We start from the raw sequence: 26,565 nt of genomic DNA, 5'->3' as shown, positions 1-26,565 counted from the left end.
AGTTGCTTTCAGGGGCTGAGGAAAGTGATATACACATGGTCTCCACATTTCATCTGCAGAGTACTTATTAATTTCCAAAAGAGAAATTTTCAGCATAGGAAAATCGGTAGGATTAGTTGCTTTCAGGGGCTGGGAGTGGGGTGGAATTGCAAATAGAGAGTGACTGTTAAGGGGTAGAGGGTTTGTGAGAAGTAGAAAAGTTCCTCTTTAAAGTTTCCTTTCTTGTTAAAGAATAAATCATAAGTGTGCTAATAACTGTTAAGCCCTATTCTATGTAGCTGTTAGACACGCTATGCTTACAGGCGCGTGGTATATTCTATGTCCTTGTACTTTAACCAAGATATCTGTGCTGGGCATGCTCTCCATTGCTTTTACCTGTTTAGAAAAGTTTTAAGTTGTTAGCCAATAGGTTTTTAGTTTAGATTGTGAAGTCTGACTCCAGTCAATGGAGAAGAGACACAGCAGTAAGGATGACCCCAAATGTGTAAGGAATAAATGTTTCTGCTTTCCTTTGTTTGTTGTGCTGTCATGACCATTTGGCTAACGAGAGTACCCTTCCTGCAGTCCAGGAAGTAAAAATTGTGTTGCTGAAAGATCCTTTGTCTCAATGCTGACTTTTCTTTGCGGCACTGAGCATCTGTTTCCAATAGTTTCATTTAAGGACAATGAAAATTTTCTAAATTTTCTAGATAGTGGTGATGGTTGCACAACTCTGTGATTATGTTTTTAAAAAATACTGAATTGTACATCTTTAAAAGATGAATTTTATGGTATGTAAATTACATTTCTAATGCTGCCGTAAAAAGAAATGAAGACATCTGGTGGACACAACCATAACCAAATGACAAAACACAGTATCATTAATAATGGGAAACACGGCCACAAATAGCACAAGCCCATTTACATCACTTTCATTAATATTCACATCATATCTTCAGCCCTCTTATTACCAGGAATATTCATTCTGTTTTTTACCCAGTAGAACTATTCTAAATCACACATGCCTGAAGATAGTTATTTAAATCTTACAATGGAATTGAAACTCATAATATTGGAGGAACTTTTCATCTCACTGTTACTGTAATACTGAGTATTTTTTAGAATAATTCATCTGTCAGTAACCATTTCTGTCTGTATGCATTGGCACAGGGAATTCATAAATATTACCATTGTTCCCTGATGAAGTAACACAAATTGCTCTATTTCCCCAGAAATATTTTATTAAAATGTAGAGTATTGGTACTACCAACTCTATGTCCCTTTTTCTGTTTTAATATATTTTAATACTAACGTCAAAGAGTGAAGTATCCATATTCCCATGCCATATTACTTGTATAATTTCTGTATTATATCCTCTATGAAAAGAATGTGGTGAAGTCAATTTTGTTTATGTTGGCTATTTTTTACCATAAGGAACATCTGAAATAAAATGTAATATTCAGCAAACTAGATTTGTAAGAGAAACAAACAAATGTTATTATATTTATTTCCACTTAATTCTTGAAATAACATTTATTTTCAATATTATTTTCCTTCATTCTTCACCATTGTAGAAATATTTCAAGCGCTAGTGTTTCTTTCGTTTGTTTATTTGGTAGTTATCTTAGGTAACTTTGTCTGGAAGGTCTTTTAGATGAAGACTCATGGGTCCGTGCATTATTCAGGAAATGTTCTCCTCCAAAAAACAATTAAGGGGGTAAGAGAAGTAGAACAGGGAACTGATCACTCCAAATAAATGTGACACTTAAATTTAAATCAAAATCTCAACAGCAACCTAATCCCTTAGATTTCTCCAGAACTGAAATGACATCCCAATTTTTGTTGGAATTGGGTTGATAGAGCTGAGATTTGAAACTTCCACAAACACAGGTGTTGGCTATGGGCTTGCCCCAGGGTGAACCCAGGCAATACAGGTATAAGAGCAGAGCATCCATAGAATTTACTACAGTGGTCTTTTTTTCCTTCTATAGTCCTAGTTAAAACAAAAAATAATATTTCTTATTCTATGATGGTAGTGATGATGGTGCCTCTGTGTAAACTATGTCATTTAATCTAAAAATTGTTGATTAAATACAGTTGATCAGCTAATGAAATTTTGATTGATAACTATGTTTAGCACAAGTGTACAATTTGTAGAAGTACTGATTTATGCTATTAAAGAAATTTAAATTTAAGAGTGATATCATATGGTAAAAATTACATATAGATATGAAATATAGTCCTGAATAAGACCATCTGATACATGTGCTTAGGATCTATAGAACAGAAAGATAAGATTAGTGTTTGTTAATCAAGATGATGTTGAGTGTGTATTTTACATATAATTTTAATACATATCAATTTATAAAGAGAAAAAGGTAGTGCATTCCTTACTGAAAAATATTTTATGCAGAACTGTGGTAGAAATCATTCAATTGCATGTAACACATGTTTACCATTAATGTACTTGATAACTCATTATATTTCAGCTACGAACTTTTTTTAGTTTCATCCTATTCTTTATTTACTTACAGTTACTTGCATTAAAGCATGGGATTTTGGCATTTTACCTCAGCTAGTGACCATAAAGTAGATTCAAAATGATATTTTCTTGGTATACTATAATGCAAATCTGAAATTAATAAGGCAGTATTACAGTGATATAGATATAAAATATAGCCCTTTTATTTAAAAAATCAGTTCCACAAGAATAGAATTGTCATATAAGATAGACAGCCCCAATATAGTTTAAGAGTGTTTTGTTACTGATAAACATAAGACAATTTCACAATACTTTTGTAAAATAGAGTATGCAGGTTATAGAAGGTAATAGTACTCTGTACTCGTTGAATAACTTTTGCAGTATTGCTTTCAGTCCTCAGACACATTTAAAGAAGGATAAACACAAAACAAAAGGTCATCTAAATAAATGAGATTGATACGTAAGAGATGTGGAGAACTTGCGGTAGAATCTTCGAAAGTTCTAAATTTCTGAAATCTGAAGAGAAACCTTAGAGAAAAAAATAATGACTGTATTTAAATATTTGAAGAACTGTAATGGGGTTCATATTGTAGGTTTTGTTCTGCGTTGCACTGGAACAGAACTTCTGAAGTTACAAATCTCCAGATAGAAAATGGGGTGTTTCTGTGTTGTGAGTGTCATGTGGTAGTATCTCCCTTATAGAGTCACCCAAGGCTACATACCATTTGTCAGGGACTCCATAGAACGTGAGTAAATTAACTCTGAGATACCTTCAACTCTAAGCTTTCCCAAATCTGTGTTTTTGTACCTACACAGTTACAAGCTGTGTTCTATAGCACACTTGGCAATGAAATTTGTATCTGTTAAAATCTTTAAAAGTAAAAATTTTAAAAATCATTAATATTGAATAGCTGGTTAACAAAAACAAAGTAAGTAGAAAGAAAAAATGAATAAATCATGTCTTCATCATTAAGGGCATCTGGGATAATTAAATTCAATCCATTTACTGCATCTGAAATTTTTATTGTATTGAAATGCAATGTATTCACTTTCAGGTTTTCACTCCCAGTAAGTGCAACCGCAGAAAACTGCATTCTTACTACTTACCCATATATTGCAATTCATCTGGATAAGCAAAACATTATTTTAAAGAATGGTAAGCTACGTATGACTTATTTATCTCTAACTCTCACTGTATAAGTTATTAGTCAACATCTAGAAATAAAGTGAATTTAAAATTACCAGTTGTTTATTAAACAGCTGCCATTGGTAGGACCTGTGCTTGTCATTGAGAGTAGAATATATATGTCTCTTAAATCCAAAAGTTGACAATCTAGTTTGAACAGGATGATTTGGGCAGAAGACAATACAGCAAAAACATGTGGGTGTGACAGGAGACGTAAGGCAGGAAATGTAGGTACAGGGCCATAACGCTAAGCCCTTTATTCTATGCTAGTGGGAACCATCTGTCATTTTTTGAGTATCAGTGATTAAAAAGAAAACAATTCTTGGGATGTATGATGAACTAAAGTGGGACAGAATATGGTCAGTAGACCAGCCTGGAATTGCTGCAGGGGAAATTGTGAGAGAAGTTAAGAATGCTAAACAAGCTAGTGAGCAGGGAGAAATAGGAAAGGCAAGATACAGGGAAGTGCGTTAGAGAAAGGAGGGAGAGCGGGTAACAACAACAACAACAAATCCCATCTGTGTAGATTGTCAAGGTCTTAATTTTCAGTGCTGAATTAGAGGTCTTTTTTGTTTGTTTGGTTTTAACCAGTTTTCTCATATTCTTCTCTTGTTTCTTCAAATATTTACAACTCTCATAAAACAGGTTTAGTTTTATTCTACCTCAATCTCAGGAGATGATTCTTTTTTCTTACTATTCAGAAGAAATAGAGGCCATTAAGCAGTACCACTCTGAACTTCCAAATACCCTCATGGATTGGCACTGGATTCTGACAAGCAAGTCACAAGCATGTATTGTGACTCATTTTACTGGTCACAAAGCTGGAGGCCAGTAGTCTCTTGCCTTAAGCCGTTCCTTTATCTGAATCCCTTTACCCAAGTACCTTTCTGAATCTAGTAACCTTGCTTATCTTCATTTCTATCTCCCTCTTAGCTGCTTTGAGTAAGCATCTAGGAAGGCAGCAGAGAGGAGAAAGGAGACTGTATCTTCTCAGTGCCCAGCAGGCTCATTCCCAAAGAGCAAAAAGGGTAGCTTCAGGCCATGCATCGCTTATTAATTCTTTCCAAATCTAACTGTAAGATAAATCACTCAGCTTCCCAAGGAGAGGGAGAAAAGTAGCAGAGGAAATTATGTAATTAAAATATTTCAGCTGCCTTTAACAGGAAAAATTTCAGGGATGAGGAAGAAGAATTTATCCATTATGCTGCCATTACTAAACTACTGAGCACAGCTAAGACTATTATTGACTATTCTTTCTCCATCTTCAAACTTTCTCTGGGTTTCCACACACCATACTTCTTTTGGTGTCCTTTAACCTCTCTGACTATTCCATCTGAACATGTTTCATAGATTCCTCTTCCTCTATCTGTACTTTTAAATTATTTGTGTCAATAGAAATTCTGACCCCTCTCCTCTTCTTCCTTCTATGACTTCAGCTATAATCCATGGGCTGTATCTCTAGCCTAGTTTCCTCCCAAAGATTCAGCAATTCAGAATTCAACTGCCTTCTGGATGCCATTCATTGTATTCCCATAGGCACCCCTAAAACAACATATTCCAAACTGAAGTCCTCTCTCTGAAATTTTTTTTCTCTATATGCGCCATCTCTGTGTTTGTACCTATGGTCCCTCCAGGTGCCAAATCTGGAAGCCTGAGTGCCATCATTGGCAATGTCTTCTCTCTCACACTCCACTTCCAGTCCACCGATTCCTGTCCCTTTTGCAGCCTAAATATTTATCAAATCCATTCACTTTTCTCCCTCTCCACTGCCACTACAAACATTCAAGCTGCCATAATATCTTTTCCAGGATTGTTGTAAGAGTTTCTAAACTGTTCTCCTTCCTCCTACAGTGGTCTCCCCTTTCACAAACCTACCCTCACGCCATGGCCACAGTGATATTTACAAACTGAAAATTCATTCTTTAATTCCCAGGTATAAAATCTTTCCATAGAATATCATTGCTAGGTAGATGAAGCCTTCAAGACCACACATGTTAGCAAGTGGCTTAGTTCTCATTTCTGGACATTTTTTGCTCTATGCTCAAGCCACGTTAATCTTCTGCAAGTTCTTTGAGCATGTTGACCTTTACTGATATTTTTTCTTGTGACTGGAGCATTTTATCCATGATACCATACACAGTTATAGAAGATCCTGCCTCTGCATGCAAAAAGTATGTGTTTCTCTGGTGTATCCTCATGGTTCTGTGCAATTCTTCTGTCACGGCCCTTACTACATTTTGACTTAACCTGCCTATTATCAATGTCTTTTTCCAAATGCTGCTATCTATAAAGTCTGTGAGAGTAGGAATCACCTCTCTCTTTTTCACCCGTGTGTCCATAGTGCCTCACACAGTGTCTAGCAGATAAAAGGTCTTTGTTCAGTATTGTGAAATCAATTATTTGAATTATAAACCAGCAGGAAGGTATCTTTTAGCTATATATTTTCATAAAATAATGAGTTATATGTGGAATAGCATATTCTGAACACTGAAAAATTATTTTAAAGAAATTTATGGAATAATGCAGTTGGCAGAATGGAGATATACAGGGAGATATAGATATCTCAAAATTTTATCACACATTGTCAAAATTTAAACCTTTTTTCTGACTAATACTGATATAGTGTTTTTATATTCTATACTGCAAGGGGGAGGACTTCAGAATAATACAATGTAATAGTTATGAAGAGTCACACAAACTGGATGGCAATTCTCATTTGTGTTCTAACCACACTATTATGCCATGTGATTTTATTTTTATTCTCAAATCTTCAAATTTACCATCTTCTATTAAGCAAAACACGCATGACAGAACAGTAACAGAACACTGATATCTCTTTTACCTATTTAAAAGGGCTTTTGTGAGGACCCATAGACTGCAAATACATGGAAATTATTGTTATTAATATTATTTCAATATTATTGCTATTATCACTGTGGTTGTGACTGCTTTATCACTTTTATATGCCTTATAATTTACTTCCAGAAAATAATGATTAATTCCTGGCCAATAAATAATATTGTTATCTCTTTAAAAGAAATAAAACCTGTGTGATAGATTATTAAGCATATAGTCTATGTATTAAAATAATGCATCCATTTGGGGAAATATTTCAAAAGAAATAAGTTATAATTCTTAAATATTCTAAAATATCTTTAGAAATATGTATAGTAATAATTTCTAATGTATATTTAATGCTTCCCAGGTATATGGTACTCTGCCAAGTGCCTTATATTTATCCTTTAAATTAGTCCTCCCAGAAGTTCTGAGTTAGATGCTCTTACACATCTCACTTTACAAATTAAAAATCTGAATATGTAGAGAGGGTGAGCAGATTATCCCAGGGAATTCTAATGAAATTTGAGGCCTCAGAACCCACACCCTTTGGTACTATGTGCTAGGGTATGATGTGATCAATGAAGGTAAAATATTAAAATATATCAAGTGTATCCAAAAGTAAAGCAGCATGATTATTTTGGAATTGCTCATCTGCAAAATTCTTTCAAAAAGTAAATTATTGAGTTTAGTTGAAAGGGTAGAGATGTGGTTTTGCATTCCACTAGGAACTTTTTATCATTTAATGGTAAGTTAAAAACATTTAACCTAATGCATCTACCACAAATAATTCTATCATCGAGTTCTCTAAAGCTCACTTCTACGAAGTCTATAGTGGTGTAGCATTCTGGAAATAATGCACACCTATTGACTACAGAGTCTCTGGCAAATTCTGAATTACTCTGTTATGAAAGAGTGGAAGAAACTTAGCATACAATAGCTCATTTATATTTGGTATTGCCTTTAAAATAATCTTCACAACAAAGTCATGAGCTCAGAAACTTTGGTCTCATTTTATGGATAAATACACGTTTTAAATAATTCATATAACATACTCACAGTTTAACTTGTCAGGAATAGAGGTGCCAAGTTTTCAAATCAGATTTTTCTAACTGCAGAGTCTATGCACTTTTGACAGAATTAGACTGAGTTAGAAGCTGGGACTTGACGCCAGGTCAGGGATTGGACACTGGACCATATGAAGGACTAGCTAAAAGAGAGTCAGGGCAAAATCAGCTTTCTTTCTTTCTTTTCTTTTTTTATTGGTGAGACAGGGTGTCCTTCTGTCTCCCAGGCTGGAATGCAGTGGCACAATCTCGGCTCACTGCAGCCTCTGCCTCCTGGGTTCAAGCAATTCTCATGCCTCAGCCTCCCAAGTAGCTGGGGCTACAGGCATGCACCACCATACCCAGCTAAATTTTGTATTTTTTGTAGAGTCGGGGTTGGGCAGGCTGGTCTTGAACTTCTGACCTCAGGTGATCCTCCTGCCTTAGCCTGCCAAAGTGCTGGTATTATAGGCATGAGCCATCTTGCCTGGCCACAAAATCAGCTTTCAATCAGACATGCCTACCAGTGTGCCATGTCAATTTACCATTGCCATGTCAACATTTGGGAGTTACTGCCCCTTTACATGGCAGTGACCCAAGGATTACTACCCTTTCTCTAGAAATTTTTGCATAAACCACCCCTTAATCTGTAGGCCATTAAAAATGGGAATAAATATGACTGCAAAACTGCCCTGAGCTACTACCCTTTGCCTAGGGGTAGCCCTGCTCTTCAGGGGCAGTCATGGAGTTTAATACTGCTGGAGATGTAACACTGACTCTTCAGTTAAGCTGTTTACTTCTACCTCTGGCTTGCCCTTGACTTCTTTCCTGAGCAAAGCCAAGAACCCTTGCAGGCTAAGCTCGACTCTGGGTCTCACCTGCCCTGCATCAAGACTATGAATGTATGTAAATTGCATATGTATTTTGAGGCTTGGCCTTAAGTCACTCCTACTGGCTTTTCTTGGTCACCACTGCCTTTGGTTGGATTCAAATGGACACTGTGGCAGACCCTAATATATGTATAACAACTCTAACTGAAATTGAGATTGAAATCTGTACAAAAATGGTATCAGTTCATAACCACGCTGTGATATTATTACAGAGAGTTAACTAGGAAGAAATTACTTTTTCTGGTGACTCTTTTCCTATATCTTATTTTGGACATCATATATAATAATTTCATGTCTTTGGATGTAGAAACATTTAAAATGTTTACATATTCTTCTTTATGCTAAAGTTGAAGATTGTTCATTCTCTAATAACTTTGATGTACCATAACAATTGCCTTACCAAATAAATTCATTTAGTTTAGAAAATTGTATCAACTTTTATGTTATTTGTTTCCCATTTGACATCTTATTTGATGTACAGTGGGGGTTTAGTTTTTTTTTTTTTACTTTGTCATAGATAGATAGATGGATACATAGATAGATAGATACATCGATAGATAATGGATAAATTCAGGTCAAATAATGGGATAAGGAAGTACATGAATGCATGTTTTACTTACTATGATTCAATGTGTCATTTGTAGATAAGGATGAATATCTTATGAAAACTAGAGACCTTGTTTCACCTCCCTGCCAGGATGCTAAATCACCCTCTCCTGCTTCAATTAAAAAGAAAGACACCACTAGCAAATTAAATGATGCTGAACCTGCAAGGGGAAACATATTTATTGGTATGTAGCAAATATATAGTGTACTTCCCAAAATTAGTCCATGACATTATCTGCTTAATATCATTTAATTTGAAAGTTAGGTTTTTATAAGTAACAAGAAATTCATGAAGAAAATTGTGAATTTGTCATTAATATTAAATGGATCATCTGTTTGGAGAGTTGTCTTCAAGGGTCAATAGTAGAGATTCTCTAATGTTCTTGATTCATAGCACTTTTACTGTTTAAGTATTTATTTTCCAAATGCCAAAATGTACCACATAGTTCCATTTATTGAATGCATTGGGACAAAAATATAAGAGTAATAACTTATGTGCTGTGCAACAGATGTTGCAGTAATATTTAACTAAAATGTTAAATATCCTTTGGAGCCTCTGTAAATTTACTTGGACATCCCAAGCACTCTCTGTGCAGTTTGGAAACTGCAGAACTAAGGACTTGTCTCCTCAGTATCTAAATATAGCCAATGATTCCTATCTTAGAAAGAGGTCAGCACAGATAAATATGTGAGTTTCATACTATTATTTACAATTAACTGTTCAAATATTCCTTTCTCTGGATGTAGGTAATATTGAAAATTTTTCTTTTTATTGAATGGGCCAAACCAAATTAAATAATATGAGGTTTTTAGTGAGTGTGTGATTGTGCCATTATATAGACAGATATTTTTGGGGAAAAAAGATGAAATTATTTTATATTCTTGAAAATGATTTTAACTTGAAAATGCTTTTATTAAAGTACTTGATTTGGATAGAAAGTCACTTGGGACTAAACCATTATTATGTTTGTATAATTTTTTCAGATGAGGTTAAATTTTTTCTAATACATAATGCTGAAGATTGTCAATACATTTTACTAATGTAATAAAAAATGAAAGATTCCACTTCAGGGAATATTTTCACATACTGTTATGGCAAGAAGAATATGTAACTTTTATTTATTGAAATCTACCTATTGTTAAAACATTTCTGTTGGGTACTTAAAAACAAATACATTTTCATTGTTTATTTTTAAGATACAGTAAATTGTTTAAGATTTCTATGCAAGCATAGAATAATTTATAGAATGGGTTCTATTAGTCTACATACGAATGAAAATAACTGAAAGAATATTTTACTCCTGGTCATGTAGCCCTTTTTTTTTTTTAACAAACTAATTTGAATTTTAGGAGTAGAAGTACTGCCTGAAAATTTACACCTGGATGAGAGTGAAATATCAAAGAAAGATAAGAAAAAATGTGAAAAATTCTTTTCTCTTGAAGAAGAAATAAAGGCACACTGCTTTTTTGAGAAAGTTGTAAATGCAGCACAGATCTGGTTCAGCCTCTTTGGCTGGCCTGAAGGACCCCATTCTCTTTGTATTCCAGGGTCTGTAAGAAGGTGAGTGTCACATGTTTCTCTAAATTCCTTGCTTTGTATCACATCATAAAATACAATCTATTGATTGAGATTAAGTGAAGTACAATATGAAATAATTTATTCTACACTGATATATTATGATGCATCTCATAATTTATTGTTATTGCAAGAAGAGTAAAATGATGCAAACACACATTCTTTAGTATAATGTCATCTTTAATTTCTTTTAAATATCTGTTAATTTTAGGCAAGCACTGAAAATCTCTGAACCTCACCTTCCTCATCTGTGATACGAGAAAGGTTATACTATGAGTAGGAAAGCCCTTTTAAAGTTGAAAATTTTGTAAACTACACATTGCTGTGTAAATAAACTATTAGCCCCAGATGGAGATTATAGCCAGGTAGACAGGTAATGGTATGAATGAATAGGGAGGGATCACCTTTCTTTGACATGATTTCTTCTTTTACAGTGCATTTACTTCCCTTCTTTCATGTGCTGTTTTATTACTCAGTACGTCTAAAATAGTTTAGTTCAACTGTTTTGGTTATATCAAGTGACTTAATTCTGTTGTTAAACAGGAGTTTAGGCCTATTACTTGTTATAATGTTGGTGTAGTGTGTTCTCAGAATTGTTCTACCTGCTTTCTCAGCAATGAGGTAACTTGCTGCAACCACGGTGGGAAGTGGAGTACTCATACCGATAATGGATTATGGGCTATTTATATAATTTCTGCTCTATATTCGAGAGACCTGAGTAAAACTAAGGCTACAGTTTTCCTATATGTTACCTTTTTCAGGTTTTTTAAATAATGGGCCAAATCTAGCTTCTTGGAATGAATTGGCTAATATTTCCTCTTTGTCCCTGCTGTGATAAAATTAATGCAATAGATACCCTGAAAATTTATAATTTTCATCATAAAATCATTTGGCTCCAGAGAATTTATAGCAAAATTATTCTATTATAACTTCAGTTTTCTGTTCTGGGGTTTTGTCTACTGAAATTTTTACCTGTTTCAATGAAATTTTAATGACCTGTTTTCATTTTTGGAGGAAATTATTGATTGAGCATTTGAAATTCATTATTTAATAGGTGTGACTAGTAGTTTTTTTAAATTGTACTTTAGGTTCTGGGCTACATGTGCAGATCATGCAGGATTGTTGCATAGGTACATACATGGCAATGTGGTTTGCTGCCTCCATCCCCTCGTCACCGCCTAGTCTTTCTGGTTTTTATTTCCTTTATGCAGTTATATGTATTTCTTCATTTCCAATTGTGATTTTGTTTTTTCTTGATTATAGGTATCAGGAATTTAATTTTAAATCTCATATGAGTAAATTGTTGCATTAACTTTCCATTTCTGTGTTTTCTAAATCATGTAATACTGATTTTTTATAATTTACTTTTCTTTAAACCTGAATTGTATGCTTAATTAATTTGAGGTCTATAAATATATCTTTTTTTCTCCTTTAACTGCATACCAGAATTTTTGTTACTAAGCAAAAATTTCTAGTTTTCATTGTTTTTATAGATTGAAATTTTAGTTTTTATTTTCTATATGATATTTACTATAATAGTGGTTGCTAGTTTGTTGCATATTACATTATTGCATAAATTTATCATTATTTACTTATAATTAACAATAATTTTGGGGCATATACTTGCTATTTTATCATATTTTTGTTTAGTCTAGATGCAGAAATGAATGCATTTGCTTATAAATGGTAGCAGACACTTTTAGATACTATATGGGAAGCTTGTCAGAGGTGGGATGACTGGATCAAATAACATAAACTTCTTAAAGTCTCTTATGATACATTGTTGGATTATTTTTTAATAAACGTTCTGTATTAATCCCACTAATGAGATGCATTGTCAGTCTGGTTGTTTCCTAAGGGAGTTGAGTGCCGTAACAGTTTAAAACTCACTATTTTGACAAGTAAGAAACAGCCCATGTTTCTTACTTGTCAAAATAGTAATCGGGAAAGGCAGTTCTGGAGAAATATGGGAGCCTTTCTAGTTTTGGGAAGAAAGATACCCACAACCATAAAACTGATGAAAAATTAACTTTTTCCAAGTAATGATATTATTCAATGCATTTTTTTTTAACTTTTAGTTTCAGGGGTACATGTGCAGGTTGGTTCTATAAATAAATTGCATGTTGTGGGGGTTTGTGGTACAGATTATTTCATCATCCAGGTAATCAGCATAGTACTCAATAGGTAGTTTTAAAATCCTTACACTTCTCCCAACCTCCACCCTCAAGCAGGCCCCGGCATCAATTGTTCCCTGCTTTGTATCCACGTATACTCAATGTTTAGCTCTCACTTACAAGTGAGAACGTGGTATTTGGTTTACTGTTGCTTTGTTAGTTCACTTAGGATAATGGCCTCCAGCTCCATCCATTTTGCTGCAAAGGACATGATCATATTTTTTGTGTATGTGTACTATTCTATGGTGAATATGTATAACATTTTCTCTATCCAATCCACCATTGATAGGCATTTAAATTGATTCCATGTCTTTACTGTTGTGAATAGTGCTGCAATGACATATGTATGAATGTGTGTTTATGGCAGAATAATTTATACTACTTTCTCTATAGCCAATAATGGGACTGCTGAGTTGAATGATAGTTCTGTTTTAAGTTCTTTGAGAAATCACCAAACTGGTTTTCACAGTGGCTGAACTAATTTACATTTCCACCAGCTGTATATTAATGCTTCCTTTTCTTCATAGCCTTGACAGCATCAGTTATTTTTTAACTCTTTAATAATAGCCATTCTGACTGGTGTAAGGTGGTATCTCATTGTGGTTTTGATTGTATTTTTCTAATGATTAGTGATGTTGAACACTTTTTCACATGCTTGTTGGTCACGTATATGTCTGCTTTCGAAAAGTATTTGTTCGTGCCCTTTGCCTATTTTTTAATGGAGTTGTTTGTTTTTTACTTGTTAATTTAAGTTCCCTATAGATTCTGGTTATTAGACATTTGTCAGAGAAATAGTTGGCAAATCATTTGTCTAATTCTGTGGGTTGTCTGTTTACTCTGTTGATAGTTTATTTTGTTGTGCAGAAGCTCTTTACTTTTATTGGGTCCCATCTGTCAATTTTTGTTTTTGTTGCAGTTGCTTTTGTAGTATTCATCAAAAAATCTTTGCCTGGGCCTATGTCTCAAATGGTATCTACTAGATTTTCTTCAAGTATTTTTATAGTTTTGGGTTTTAAATTTAAATCTTTAATCCATCTTGAGTTGATTTTTATATATGGCATAAGGAAGGGGTCCAGCTTCAGTCTTCTGTATATGGCTAACCAGTTATCCCAGCACCATTTATTGAATGGGGAGTCCTTTCCCCATGGTTTGTTTTTGTCCACTGTGTTAAAGATCAGATGTTTGTGGGTGTGTGGCCTTACTTCTGAGCTGTCTATTCTGTTCCATTAGTTTATGTGCCTATTTTGTACCACTACCATGCTGTTTTGGTTACTGTAGCCTTTTAATCTAGTTTAAGGTCAGGTCTAGTTTAAAGATGCCTCTAGCATTTTTTTATTTTATTTTATTTTTTTTTTTGGTTAATATTGCTTTGGCTATTTGGGCTCCTTTTTGGGTACATATGAATTTTAGAATAATGTTTTTCTAATTCTGTGAAGAATGTCATTGGTAATTTGATAGGAATAGCATTGAATTTGTCAATCACTTTGGGTATTATAGCCATTTTAACAATATTGATTCTTCCTATCTATGAATATGGGATGTTTTTCCATTTTTATCATCTCTGATTGATTTGAGCAGTTTCGTAATTCTTGCTTTAGAAATCTTTCACCTTCCCAGTTAGCTGCATTCCTAGGTATTTTATCTTATTTTGTGGCTGCTGTGAATGTCATTACATTCTTCATTTGGCACTCAGCTTGGGTGTTATTGGCATATAGAAATTCTACTGACTTTGTAAATTGATTTTGTATCCTAAAACTTTGCTTAAGTTTAAAAATCAAATCTAGGAGCTTTCAGGCAGAGACTATGTGGTTTTCTGGGTATGAAACCATATCATCTGCAAACAGAGATAATTTAACTTCCTGCCTTCCTACTTGGATGCTCTTTATTTCCTTCTCTTGCCTGATCACTCTGGCCAGGACTTAACAATACTATGTTCAATAGGAGTGGTAAGAGTGAGCATTCTAGTATTCTTCTGGTTTTCAAGGGGAATGCTTCCAGCTTTTGCCCAGTCAGTATGATGTTGGCTATGGGTTTGTCATAGATGGCTCTTATTATTTTCACATATGTTCCTTCAATGCCTAGTTTGTTAAGGGTTTTCAACATGAAGGGATACTGAATTTTATAAAAAGCCTGTTCTGTATCTATTAATATGATCATGTGTTTTTGTTTTTAGTTCCGATTATGTGATGATTCACATTTATTAATTTGGAAATGTTGAACCAACTTTGCATCCTAGAGATAAAACCTACTTGATCTTGCTGTGTTAGCTTTTGATTTGCTTCTGGATACAGTTTATTAGTATTTTGCTGAGGAGTTTTGTTATCTATGTTCATCAACAATATTGGCCTGAAGAATTTGTGTGTGTGTGTCTCTGCCAGGTTTTGGTATCAGAATGATGCTGATCTCATAGAATGAGTTAGGGAGGAGTCCCTCCTGCTTGATTTTTGGAGTAGTTTCCATAGGAGTGGTACCAGTGCTTCCTTGTACATCTGGTAGAATTCAACTATGAATCTATCTGGTTCTGGGCTTTTTTTTTTTTGGTTGGTAGGCTATTTATTACTGACTCAATTTCAGAACTCATTCTTGGTCTGTTCAGGGATATAATTTATTCCTGGTTCAGTCTTTGGAGGGTGTATATGTCCAGGAACTTAAACATTTTTTCTAGGCTTTCTAGTTTGTGTGCATAGAGGTGCTCAAAATTGTCTCATTTTTGTGTATTTCTGTGTGGTAGGTGGAAATATCCTCTGTGTCACTTCTGATTGTGTTTATTTGGATTTTTCTTCTTTTATTTGTCTATCTAGCAGTCTAGCTATATAATTTATTATTTCCAAGAGCACATGTCTAGCTTCATTGATCTTTTTTATGTTTTATCCTGTCTCACTTCCATTCAGTTCAGTTCCAATTTTGGTTATTGCTTGTCTTCTGCTAGTATTGGGGTTGGTGTGCACTTTTTTCACTGTTACTCTAGGTACATTGTTAGGTTGTTAATTTGAGATCTTTCTCACCTTTCAGTGTGTGTGTTTAGCACTATAAACCTTTCCCTTAACACTGCTTTAGCTGTGTCCCAGAGATTCTGATATGTTATATCTTTGGTCTGATTAGTTTCAAAGAATTTCTTGATTTTTACCTGAATTTCTTTTTTACCCAGAAGTCATTCAGGAGCAGGTTGTTTGATTTCTATGTAATTGTATGATTTTGAATGATCGTCTTGGTATCAATTTCTGATTTTACTGTGCTGTGCAGTCTGGTGCTGTACTTAGTACGGTTTCTTTTTTTCTTAATTTGCTGAAGATTATTTTATGGCTGATAGTGTGGTCAATTTTAGAGTATGTGCCATGTGCAGGTGAGAAGAATGCATATTCTGGTGTTTTTGGGTGGAGAGTTGTTTAAATGTCTGTTATGTCTATTTGGTTAATTGTAGAATTTATGTCCCAATTATCTTTGTTATCTTTGTTAGTTTTCTGCATCAGTGATCTATCTACTACTGTCAGTGGGGTGTTGAAGCTATCCACTATGATTATATGGTTATCTAAGTCCCTTTGTAGATCTCAAATAACTTGTTTTATGAATCTGGGTGCTCTTGTATTTGGTACATGAATATTTAAGATAGTTATATCTTGTTGAATTGAACCCTTTACCATCATGTAATGCCCTTCTTTGTTATTTTTGAATGTTTTTAGTTTAAAGTCTTTTTTTCTGGAGTTAGGATAACAGCCTCTCTTTTTTTTCCCCCATTTTCTTGGTAGATTTTTCTTCATCCCTTTACTTTGAGCCTGTAGGTATCATTGCATATGAGATGATCTTTTAAAGACATTATATATTTGGGTCTTGTTTCTTTGTGTAACTTGTCACTCTGTCTTTTAATTGGGGCATTTAGCTCATTTACCTTGAAGGTTAATATTAATATGTGAGAACATGATCCTTTCATTTTTTTGTTAGCTGGTTATTATGCAGAGTTGATAGTGTAGTTGCTATAGTGTCAATGGTCTATGTAATTAAGTGTTTTTGTGGTGGTTGGTAAAGGTTTTTCCTTTCTACATTTAGCACTCCCTTAAAGACATGCACTCTTGTAACGTACGTCTGATGGCAATGAATTCCCTAAGCATTTGCTTATCTGAAAAGTATCCTCTCTCCTTCACTTATAAAGATTAGTTTGATGGTAGTTTTTTTTCTTTAAAAATGCTGAATATAGGCCCCCAATCGTGTGTGTCTTGTAGGGTTTCTGCTGAGAGGTCTGCTGTTAGCCTGATGGTGTTCTCTTTGTAGATGACATGCCCCTTCTCTCTAGCTGTCTTTTATATTCTTTCATTTTTATCTTGTAGAATCTGATGACTATATGTCTTGGGGATAGTCATCTTGTTATAGTACCTCACAGAGTTTCTCTGCATTTCCCGAATTTGAATGTTGGCCTCTCTAGCAAGGTTGGGGAAATTTTTATGGATGATATCCTCAAATATTTTCCAAGTTGCTTGTTTTCTCTCCCTCTCCTTCAGATACGCCAGTGAGTTGTAGATTTAGTCTCTTTTCATAATTCCACATTTCTTGATGGTATTATTCTTTTTACTATTTTTTTAATGTTTGTTTCACTGAGTTTGTTTGGAGAACCAGTCTTCAAGCTCTGAGATTCTTTCTTCAACTTGGTCAATTCTGTTGTTAATAGTTTTAGTTATGTTGGTTCTTTCTCATCTATGTGGGCTGATGTTCTTTTAACTGTCATGTAATTTGAGTATGCTCAGTTGACTTTGTTTCTGGATGTTTTCATAGGGTTGAGGCTTTGTGCTGGGGCTTTTTTCGTAGCTGAATTCTTGTCCTTGGTTTCACAGAGGTGTATATTAGCGAAGTATTTTTGATGTTGAAGTTTGGGCTGTAATTCAGTAGATGGCACTGAAGCGTAATGACTGGTAAATAGGCTTTTGTACAGCCACATGGCATCTCTGCAATTCCCTGCATTTCCAGCCATGCTCCCTCTCAGTGCTCTCAGAGTATGGGCTCCTCTGCCACTTGACTGCTGGCTGCAGATCTTGGCTTGGCACTCCTAGGCTGCATACTGCAGCCCTGAGATGAGCTCAGGTTTTATGTTCCCTCTTCAGCTCAGGGGCAACAAAGGCAGGGACCTTGGCAGTGGCAATTACAGAGGGCCTTTCACTTGTCTCTTGGTGCCCCATCCCAGATAAATGCAGAACCAATACCAATCAGAATGTCCAGCCCCAGATAGGATGGCTACTTTGTGGGCTCAAGATGGGAGGCCCTGCCTGCTGATGGCTTGTGGGGAAGATAGACTGGTCTCTTCTTCTTGGGGAGGCTACAGTGTGCTGGAGGTGTGAGTAAATCCCTCAAGATCTTTGTTTCTTCTCTAGTCCAAGGGCAGCAAAAGCAGAACTGCTTCAGTGGCATGGTCACAGGGGCTGTCAGTTGCCTATGGAAACTCCACCTTAAGGAAACACATGCCACTACCAGTGGGAATGCTCAATCAGGGTTGGAGCAGCTGCTTTGCAGTCCCTAGTGTAGGTACCTGCCTGGTAAAGAGTAGAGGGTGCCCAGCGGGAAGGGACTGGGCTCCTCTGTGTATGGTGGTTGCACCATGTTGGAGGTATCAGCTATACGACCAGGCCCTTTGTTTCTTCGCCAGTCTGAGGGCAGTAAGGGCAGTACATCTGCAGCTGCAATGGGAGAGGGGCTGTGACATGTCTCTCAGATTTTTCTCCCCAGAATAATGCAGAGCCACCGCCAACTGAAATGATCAGGTGGGGGCAGGATGGTTTTGCTGGTGGCCCAGGTCAAGAGGACCTTCCCAGTAAGAAGTAACAGGGGCAGTGACCCACGTGGAAAACAGTCTGGTCATTTTTTTTTTTTTTTTAATAAGGCAGTTGCACTGTGTCGGGGCCCTGCATTGGTCTTAATCACTTTACTCCTACCTGAGCCTGAGAGCAGTAGGAGCAGGAGCTGTAGAGCAGCAAAACTGTGGGCCTGGCTGCTCCCTCTGGGAACTCCATCCTACAGAAGTACAGGGCTGCTACCAGCTGGCTTGAGAGCTCATGGAAGGCTGGGGTGGCCATACCAGGGTCTCAGTGAGGCTTTTCTGGCAAAGTGCAATGGAGATGAAGCCTGCAGTCCATCCATTCCTCAGCTCCATGGATTCAGCCCCTATCCTGTGGTTTTGTGATAGAGCCTGGCCTCCCTGGTTGCTGGATTTACAGCCCACTGGTGCTGGAATGCCCAGAGTCCAATGCCCCCAAGACTCTGTATGTTCCTGAACAGTAGCTCTGCCCAGACCCACATAGCTCTCTGTGTCAGTATAGAGGCCCTGGTTGGTCCAGTGGCCAGAGGTTGTGAGGAGTGGTGGGAGTGAGTCAAAGGGGATATCCTGAGTCCAGGTTGCAAAGGTCCATGGCAGAAGTGTAGATCCCTGGGGGCTCTCACCCACTCACCGTTTCTCTGCAGTGGTGAGTCTCCCTTGGCTCCATGCCCATTTCAGGTGTGTAGCTGTCCTGCCTCCATCTTTTCTTTCTCTGTGGGTCACGTTACTTCCTTGATGTGTCTACTTGGATGATCCCATTGAAGAGCTCATGCTTATTTGCCACTCTCTCCTCCCCATGAGGGAGTTGCACACTAGCTGCTTCTAGGCAGCCATCTTGGCCCCAAGCACTGGTGCCATTTCTTTTCAAGGAATTTGTGAATCATGAACTCTCAGGCTAAGAGACCACCAAGGTCATGTAATGAACTCCTCATGCTCATGTTTGAACTCCTTCCTCAGCGTCTCCTGCAATACTTCATTGTCTGCAAGCATCTAGTGTTTCTGATGAGAAATTAGATGGCATATTTTGTGAGTAATATGTTCATGTCTTAGAGTACTTTTATGGCTTTGCTGGTCTCCTGTTCTGCAATTTATTGCAATACAATCTGAGCACGTAGGTCTTTTTCATCACTCAGTCTACCTGATATTCAGTAGGCCCTTTCATTTTGAAGTCTTTAGCTATTCTTCCCAGCCTCCTCCCCTGCTATTTTCTTCCCTCTGTTTTCTCTATTTTCTCTATTCTATCTGGATCTTATTAAAAGGATGGCAGACCTGCTTGACCGATCCTTTATATCCCTCACAATTATGTTTCATGTTTTTCATCTTTTTCCATCTTGTACTTTATTATACTTATGTAATAAGATTTTTTTATTATACTTGTATCTATCCTTCTCTTCATCTTTTAGTCCTCCATGAATTTCTTAAGTTGATATTTCTAGTTTTGTTTTCCAAGAGCTCTGTGTTATTCTTTATTTCCTTTCTCCCTGACTTGTTCCTTGTTCCTCCTTCCCTTCCTCCCTTCCTGCCTCATTTCATCTTCCTCCTTGACTTCCTTCCATTTTCAAGTATTTTTCTTTCATTATAGCATCCTGTGTTTGTGTTATAGATGTATACTTTCTCAAATATCTCTTTTAAAGTATGAGCTTCTTCCTAAATTATATTTTTCCTTGAGTTGTTTTATTTCTCCTTAGTTCTTTATACTTTTAAATTTTTATTTGATTATTTTCTTTCCTGCTCTGCTTTTTCTAAAACAGTTCTGTGTTTGTTTATCATTTATTCATATATATATGAATGAAAGACTTGGTTGTAGATAAAACCAACAGACAAGGATTTATCTGACTATTGTGCAAATCTGTTTTTCTATCAATTATTTTGTCTGATTGGAAGACAGATAAAAGTCTTAAGTGGGCAACACAAATGCTTTATTTTAGGGGAAAGAGAGGAGAAGCCAGACTCTATGCAATGCAAAAATAAGGGAGGATTGACTCTAGAGCATGGATAGCCACTAAAGGTGCCCTCAGTCCCCCAGGTATCTGAGAGTTGAATTTATTCTATGAGATCTCCAGTTTCTTCTGGAGGCTATGTTTGCTGTTATCAGTCTCCTCTGTAAATGTTTTGTGGTATAGGAGGTCAAGCCTAGCTCTTCTATATACAGTACTTCTATTAATCATTGTGATTACTGTACCATGTGTCACTTCTTTCCTGTGTATCTGTCAACTCAAAACTTGAAGCCTCTCTTATATACCTCCAAGGAAAATGGCTTCCTTTTCCCTGGAGCCTATTGCTATGCTGTCCATCATTTTGATTTATTTCTTAATTCAATTCTTTCCATTCTCTGTCTTATAGATATTCTTCAAAATTTCTGGTGTACTAATGGTCTTTTCCCTAATTTCACCATTGTTGCAAATTTATTCCCTGTCTGCAATCTTTGTGACATTTCAGAAATATTTTCTTTTATGGATTGTATATATCATATATACTTTATTTTTTAAATTAAAAAAATTTTTTTCCCATAATTTATTGGGGTACAGATGGTATTTGGTTACATGAATAAGTTCTTTAGTGGTGATTTGTGAGATTTTTGGTGCACCCATCACCCAAGCAGTATACACTGTACTATATATGTTGTCTTTTATCCCTAGCCCTCCTCCCACTCTTCCCCTCAAGTCCCCAAAGTCCATTGTATCATTCTTATGCCTTTGTGTCCTCACAGCTTAGCTCCCACATATCCGTGAGAAGATACAATGCTTGGTTTTCCATTCCTGAGTTACTTCACTTAGAATAATAGTCTCCAGTCTCATCCAGGTCACTGCAAATGCTGTTAATTCATTCCTTTTTATGGCTGAGTAATATTCCATAACATATATATGCCACAGTTTCTTTATCCACTTGTTGGTTGATGGGCATCTGGGTTGGTTCCATGATTTTGCAACTGTAAATTGTGCTGCTATAAACATGTGTGTGCAAGAATCTTTTTTGAATAATGACTTTTTTTTCCTTTGGGTAGATAGCCAGTAGTGAGATTGCTGGATCAAATGGTAGTTCTACTTTTAGTTCTTTAAGGAATCTCCACACCATTTTCCATAGTGGCTATACTAGTTTACATTCTCACCAGCAGTGTAGAAGTGTTCCCTAATCATCGCATCCATGCCAACATCTACTGTTTTTTGATTTTTTGATTATGGTCATTTTTGTAGGAGTAAAGTGGTATTGCATTGTGGTTTTGATTTGCATTTTCCTGATCATTAGTGATTTTGAGCATTTTTTCATGTTTGTTGGCCATTTGTATATCTTCCTTTGAGAACTGTCTATTCATGTCCGTACTCCACTTTTTGGTGGGATTTTTTTTCTGATTTGAGTTCATTGTAGATTTTAGATATGAGTCCTTTGTCAGATGTATAGATTGTGAAGATTTTCTCCCACTCTGTGGGTTGTTTGTTTACTCTGCTGACTGTTCCTTTTGCAGTACAAAAGCCGTTTAGTTTAATTAGGTCCCAGCTATTTATCTTTGTTTTTATTGCATTTGCTTTTGGGTGCTTGGTCATGAAATCCTTGCCTAAGCCAATGTCTAGAATTATTTACTCTTTACAGCCACCCTGTGATGCAGGTACTGCAGAACTTATAGCTTGCAGCAAATGCCAAGAATGAAGTACTCAGACAATTCCAGCTGAGCAGGGCTAATGGGTAGCTCTTCTGAGAGAGTCTGCCCCAGCATCTGTCTGCAAAGCATTTATTGAAAGGGCTTGTATTAACTATAAACATCCACTAGATGGCATTTGAGGTGGGTGCTGAGGCACCTGTGACCTTGTACACACTCAAACCTCATTCTCAAGAGCTGTTTTCAGTGTTCCTTATCACACCACACACTCCACTCCTTGTCCTGTTTTCAGGGTCAAGGAGTTTCATTCACATACACAAATAACATACACACAGTGCCTCAGTATTTTTCCTCCAACCTCAACTGCATGCCTTGTACATAAGCCTGAATATGTTGCCTTGTGCCTCCCACATCTCCCCCTTCTTTAATTCTTAGAGCATGCTGGTCATTCAATGCAAGGTAAGCTTCTAGCATTCTTCCTTGGTCATTATATGCATCGGGTGGCAGCACAGAGCCATCTGCAGATGCTTAGCAAACAGATACAAAAAAGAATAAGTATAACAGCCATCACTCAAATGCATATGTTTAACCCAGACAACCAAGTATTTGGGTTTAACCATTGAAAGCCTTTTTGTAATTGCTGAATGGTACTTGTTTGTAATTGCTGTGACCATTCTTCAAGTCTTTAATTCACACTCAAGAGTGGAAATTTGAGAAGGCAAATGGTTGTGATAAGCCCCTTGCAGATGTGCTTTTCTAAATAACTGCAAGATGGACTCTTCTTCCCAGTTCCACATTAAATTTACAGGCAGGCACAATACTGCTCACCATATTAAGATCATGACATAGGTTATATTGAACTGTATAACATTTTGATGAGACAAGGATGTAGCATACCAACAACTGGAAGAGACTTTAATACTATAAAAGGATAGATTCTGCTCTATGTTAGGAACACCTTGCCCAAACAGAAGTATATAAGGGTGTGTAGTACAAATCAGGACTGTATCAGTAACATTATTCTGCAAAGAGAGGGTATATTTGCCCCCACTAGTAATGTACTTATCATGTGAAACAACCTATTCCAAAAAGGAAGACCTAGTCTCCAAATTTGGGTATGTGCAAGGCTTAAAGCTTGTTTCCCTTTTAGTTGTAATATTGGTCCTGAAAGCCCATACTCTGGCTAGGTGATAAAACTATTGGAGGGACTCCCAAATCCAATAGTCTGATTTGCAGACATAAGATAACCATGGAGGTCCCAATCAAGTAAGGTGCCATTATCAAACAGAGGCCCTTGGCGTGGCGCAGGTTGTCTGCTCAGAGACCAACAGATGGCCTCAAACTTGTATCGCCAGTCCCTACTTGGATGGCATATAGGAAGATCAGGGACTTGTGTAGCTTCATTAAAGACCTCAGTAAGATTAGTAGTAACAGCAGAAATAAAGGTCAAATTTGTAAGCTTAGTATCTCTTTTGGGCTGATAGTAAAGATACTCCTGAGGAATGAGAGTAACACACTTATCATGTGATATTCTGAAAAAAACAAAGAGGAGGATTACTAGGCAATAAAATCAAGGAGTCATTAAGTTTAATCCATCTCAAATTTTCAGTTAAGGGAATAAGACAGGGGTATCCATTGACCTCCTGTCCAAGAAGTATCATTAGATGACAAAGGCAGGTCAGCATCCCACCATGTACTAACATTAAAAACAGGGGGATTTAGAACATGAATCCAATAAATATGTTCTTGAGCTGATCCCACTTGGCAAAGGACAAGAATTACCAGCCACCCTAACATCCATGCCTGTCTTACTTTCTCAGAAGTTTCCCGAATTACCACTAGATACATAAGAAACTAGTTCTTTGCAGTTACAGGGGCTTCCATGGTGGCAAACCAGATAATTGCTTGTTGATCCAATTTCTTTAGCTGTTCCCAGGTAATGTCAGATGCCTTCCAAATCATCACTGTCATTGCTGGTTGATTCTCCAACAACAGGTCCTGTTCTGAAGGAAAGAACCCCATATTCCCCCTTTTTTGTTTATTAAGATATACTTTAAGAGTTTGATGAGTTAATTTAATAATGGCCTGAGTGGGTAAGTTATAGAGAATGCCAGTTTTATGTTGTATATGTTAAAGTTGCAATGCATATGCAAATTGAGCACTAAGATAGTAAGGAACATTATTAGTTTTTATAGTTTGTGGAAGGCCTAAAGCTATAATAGATTTAAACAAATGAGCAATTGTGTTTTTAGTTTTTCCTCTGGTCCAGAGGGTAGCATGTATTAAACCTGTATACGTGTCCACGATAATGTGGAGAAATTTAAAACATCCAAAGGGTGGATACTGAGTAAAATCAGTTTGCCAGATAGCATTAGGCACCAGACCTCATGGGTCGGCACCAAGCCCTAAGGAAAAAGGAGAAAGCGAATGCTATTGGCAATCAGGACAAGTTTGAATAATCATGTGAGCTTGAGCAAGTGTTAAACGAAACTGTTTTTAAGACCTTGGGCATTCTGATGAAAAAAAAAAAACATGATTAGCTTGAGCTCGAAAAAAGCAGGAAACCACAAACCACATTACCAGAGCATCAGCTCAAGCATTCCCTTCTGACAAGTGACTAGGTAGCCCAGAATGAGAGTGAATGTGGGTGATATAAAGAGGGTGAAGACGGGCACAGAGGAGCTTTTGTGCTACAAAAAAGAAAGCTAGTAGAGATTCATTAGTAATGCCCTTCACATGCGCAAGATCTAAATGAGTAATGCTATATGCTAACTATATTTATGTCTTGGTGAGGAAAGGTTTGTAAGGTTATCAGGGCATTTAACTCTTCCTGTTGCATAATTTTAAAATGTTCCTGGGATTTGTGCTGCCAGTTTTGCATGGCATCTTGCCACACTGTAGCTGTCTTTTCCTTTTTTTTCTGAACCATCTGTAAAGACGGTAGTGGGGTGAAGCAAGGGCTCAGAGACAACAATAGATACAAATTTAACAGGTGCAGTTTGTGAAAAGTTCAGGAGCTTACAGGTTGGTAAATGGAAGCTGATAATTACCAATAAAGTCAGCCATTGCTACTGGCCAATCAAGATCACAAGCTAAGAGACTATGAAATTGTTCTTTACTTAAAGGTAAGAAAAGAGGAGCAGGGTCATATCCTGATAATTGGACACAACGGTGGTGCCCCTTTAGTAAGAGAAGCTATTAAATCTGTGGTCTTTTGCATATGTTTAGAGGGGTTATGAGACAGGTACATAACATATAAAATATAGAAATGGCAAAAGATAAAGCCTACCTGTTAAACTAAGGCATGGAAGGGATGGATATTTTAGGTAACTTTTACCATATTATGGCCCTTGAAAGTTATTAGAATGTGACTGCAAGTCTCCAGGATAATAAACCTGCATTGAGTTAGTTTTTAAGTGTGTAAAAAAAAAAAAAGAAACCCCCAAATTCTTTTTTTTTTTTTTTGAGACGGAGTTTCGCTCTTGTTACCCAGGCTGGAGTGCAGTGGCACGATCTTGGCTCACTGCCTGCAACCTCCGCCTCCTGGGTTCAGGCAATTCTCCTGCCTCAGCCTTCCGAGTAGCTGGGATTACAGGCACACGCCACCATGCCCAGCTAATTTCTTGTATTTTTAGTAGAGATGGGGTTTCACCATGTTGACCAGGATGGTCTCGATCTCTTGACCTCGTGATCCACCCGCCTCGGCCTCCCAAAGTGCTGGGATTACAGGCGTGAGCCACCGCGCCCGGCCCCCAAATTCTTTAAATGTCCTTAGGTGCTGGCCATTTTCCTGCATTAGCCTTTAGCTGGAATGTTCTTAGAAGTGAGGTTGGGAAAGTAAGGCTGTGGCCGGATTCTTCCCACCTGCTCTGGGCTCCTTAGGCAGCCTCTCTTTTTAACAGCCTGCCACCTGTTGCTACCCTTACCCTGAGAGGAAGGAAGGAAGACTATAAGTAGCAGCAAGAGGCCGGAGAGTGACCAGGTGGTAAAGTGGGTGTGTAAGTGCGGAGGCGGGAGGCAAGAGGGTGACAGGCTGGGAGAAGACCTCTTCCCTCATCCTCCGGGGCACCTACGCTTGGAGCCAACTCTGTTAGGTAAGGCACTGAAAACATACTGGGCTTTTTATTATTTTTACTACCCCCAAGCAGAGAGGCTCAGGGGAGGAGCCAACATGCAGCACAGGGTCTGCTTTGAAGTTTCCCAGCCACAGTGTTTTTTAGACATTTTATGAAAAAGTGAAACATTCCTTGCTGCTTCGTCCATCTTCTGAAGATGACAGCAGCTGGCAGAGGTTGTCCACCTCAGCCTAGTTAACATTTAATATATGGCTATGGGAGAGCGCCCCTTATTAGCGGGCTTCTCCCGCAGGGGACTAGGGAAGACAAGGAATTGCTTGTCA

The 26,565-nt window shown here is 36.9% G+C and overlaps 1 protein-coding gene across 1 annotated transcript in view; it reads left to right on the top strand.

Annotated features, from left to right (window-relative positions):
* Positions 1 to 26,565, top strand: part of CFAP47 (cilia and flagella associated protein 47) — a 442,460-nt gene that overhangs the window by 149,530 nt on the left and 266,365 nt on the right. Inside the window, 3 exon segments of the mRNA XM_021669675.2 lie at positions 3,517 to 3,617; positions 9,063 to 9,209; positions 10,375 to 10,585. Of these exon segments, the coding sequence (XP_021525350.2) occupies positions 3,517 to 3,617; positions 9,063 to 9,209; positions 10,375 to 10,585 (459 nt within the window).

This window comes from Aotus nancymaae, unplaced genomic scaffold (genome assembly GCF_030222135.1).
Source record: "Aotus nancymaae isolate 86718 unplaced genomic scaffold, 86718_ANA_hifiasm-v0.15.2.pri h1tg000058l, whole genome shotgun sequence".
Classification (NCBI taxonomy): Eukaryota; Metazoa; Chordata; class Mammalia; order Primates; family Aotidae; genus Aotus; species Aotus nancymaae.
Note: the sequence above shows the minus strand (reverse complement) of the source record. Positions and strands in the feature narration are given on the sequence as shown.